This window comes from Echinops telfairi, unplaced genomic scaffold (genome assembly GCF_000313985.2).
Source record: "Echinops telfairi isolate 266 unplaced genomic scaffold, ASM31398v2 ScPeMD7_28;HRSCAF=97, whole genome shotgun sequence".
Taxonomy (NCBI): Eukaryota; Metazoa; Chordata; class Mammalia; order Afrosoricida; family Tenrecidae; genus Echinops; species Echinops telfairi.
Window position 1 is genome coordinate 9,204 of NW_022103925.1, and position 1,155 is coordinate 10,358.

At 52.4% G+C, this 1,155-nt stretch overlaps 1 protein-coding gene across 6 annotated transcripts in view; it reads left to right on the forward strand.

Annotated features, from left to right (window-relative positions):
• Positions 1-1,155, forward strand: part of PIGG (phosphatidylinositol glycan anchor biosynthesis class G) — a 32,612-nt gene that overhangs the window by 451 nt on the left and 31,006 nt on the right. For 5 of the 6 annotated variants that reach the window (XR_006680010.1, XM_045289490.1, XM_045289492.1 and 2 more), the window contains exon 1: positions 610-786. Coding sequence is in view for 5 of the 6 variants with exons in the window: in XM_045289490.1 (XP_045145425.1) it covers positions 694-786 (93 nt within the window). In the remaining variant the exon portion in view is untranslated. Of the gene's footprint in view, positions 1-565; positions 787-1,155 lie in introns of those variants that run through there. The other variant, XM_030885424.2, reaches the window with a different exon arrangement.

Here is a 1,155-nt window from a genome sequence, read left to right on the forward strand (position 1 = left end):
CCCCCCGCCCCTTGCAGTTCCTTTCCCTAGATTCCTTTAGGCCACCCCCGTAGCACCCACCCATCTAGGGCTGGACCCGGGGAACAGGCACTGCCACTCAGGTAGTAGCGTCCGAACCTACCAGCCGCTCTTTGGAGGACAGATGGAGCTATGGGTCGGTTCTCAAGTGGTCCTTGCAAACGCACAGAGGCAGTTCTGCTCTGCCCTATGGGGTCACTGAGAGCCAGGACCAACGCCGTGGCCTGAGCTCTGCCGCCCTTGTGAACAGTTTGTACAGTTTGTCCATCTTCTACTGAAAGTGCTGCGATAGGTGTAGCTCCCTGAATGCTCCGTTGCAAGACGCTTCTATAGGGGTGCCTTGCCCAGTACTGCACATCTCGTAAAACCCAATTACACCTCATCTCCCAGGATTCCTTTTCTTTCCTACTGCCCTTCAGTTAGAGGGATCTCCCTGCCCCTGGGGCTTGTGTGGGGACATGCAGCAGGACAGGTTATGTGCTAGGTCAATCCTGAAGGCCCTTGAAGGTTAAATAAGGTATACAATTCACTTTCTGTTTTCTCTTTTTCCAAAATCATTTAGGAGCCAGTTCCAACTGGACTAAGCTCCCACCGCCTCTCTTCAGTAAAGTTGTCCTTGTGCTGATAGATGCCTTGAGGGATGATTTTGTGTTTGGGTCAAAGGGTGTGAAATTCATGCCCTACACAACTTACCTTGTGGAGAAAGGAGCATCTCACAGCTTTGTGGCTGAGGCAAAGCCGCCCACAGTTACCATGCCTCGAATCAAGGTAAACCATTTGGCTTCACATTGTACCAGTGTAACGGAGAGGTTTAGAGGAGTTTCCTGTGCTCTCAGTGGAGATCCAGCTTCAGTGAACTGGACACTGATTTGAAGTTGCTAGCTTTGTTGGGGTCTTGGAAGTAGGAAGGGGCTGAGGCACAGGATTTGGGCCCTGCCCTCTGGGGTCACCAGAGCACATGCTCGAGCAGCATGAAGGGTGTGAAATAACAGAGCCACGCCAGCCAGTGGCCAGTCAGACCCTAGGCTAGAAGGATGCTCGAAGGTTAGTCCCTTTTGGCACTACAGAGGAGGAAACAGAGTCAGAGAAGATGGATGATGTGTCCAGAATGGTCTGTGGTCACCACACCACGCACCC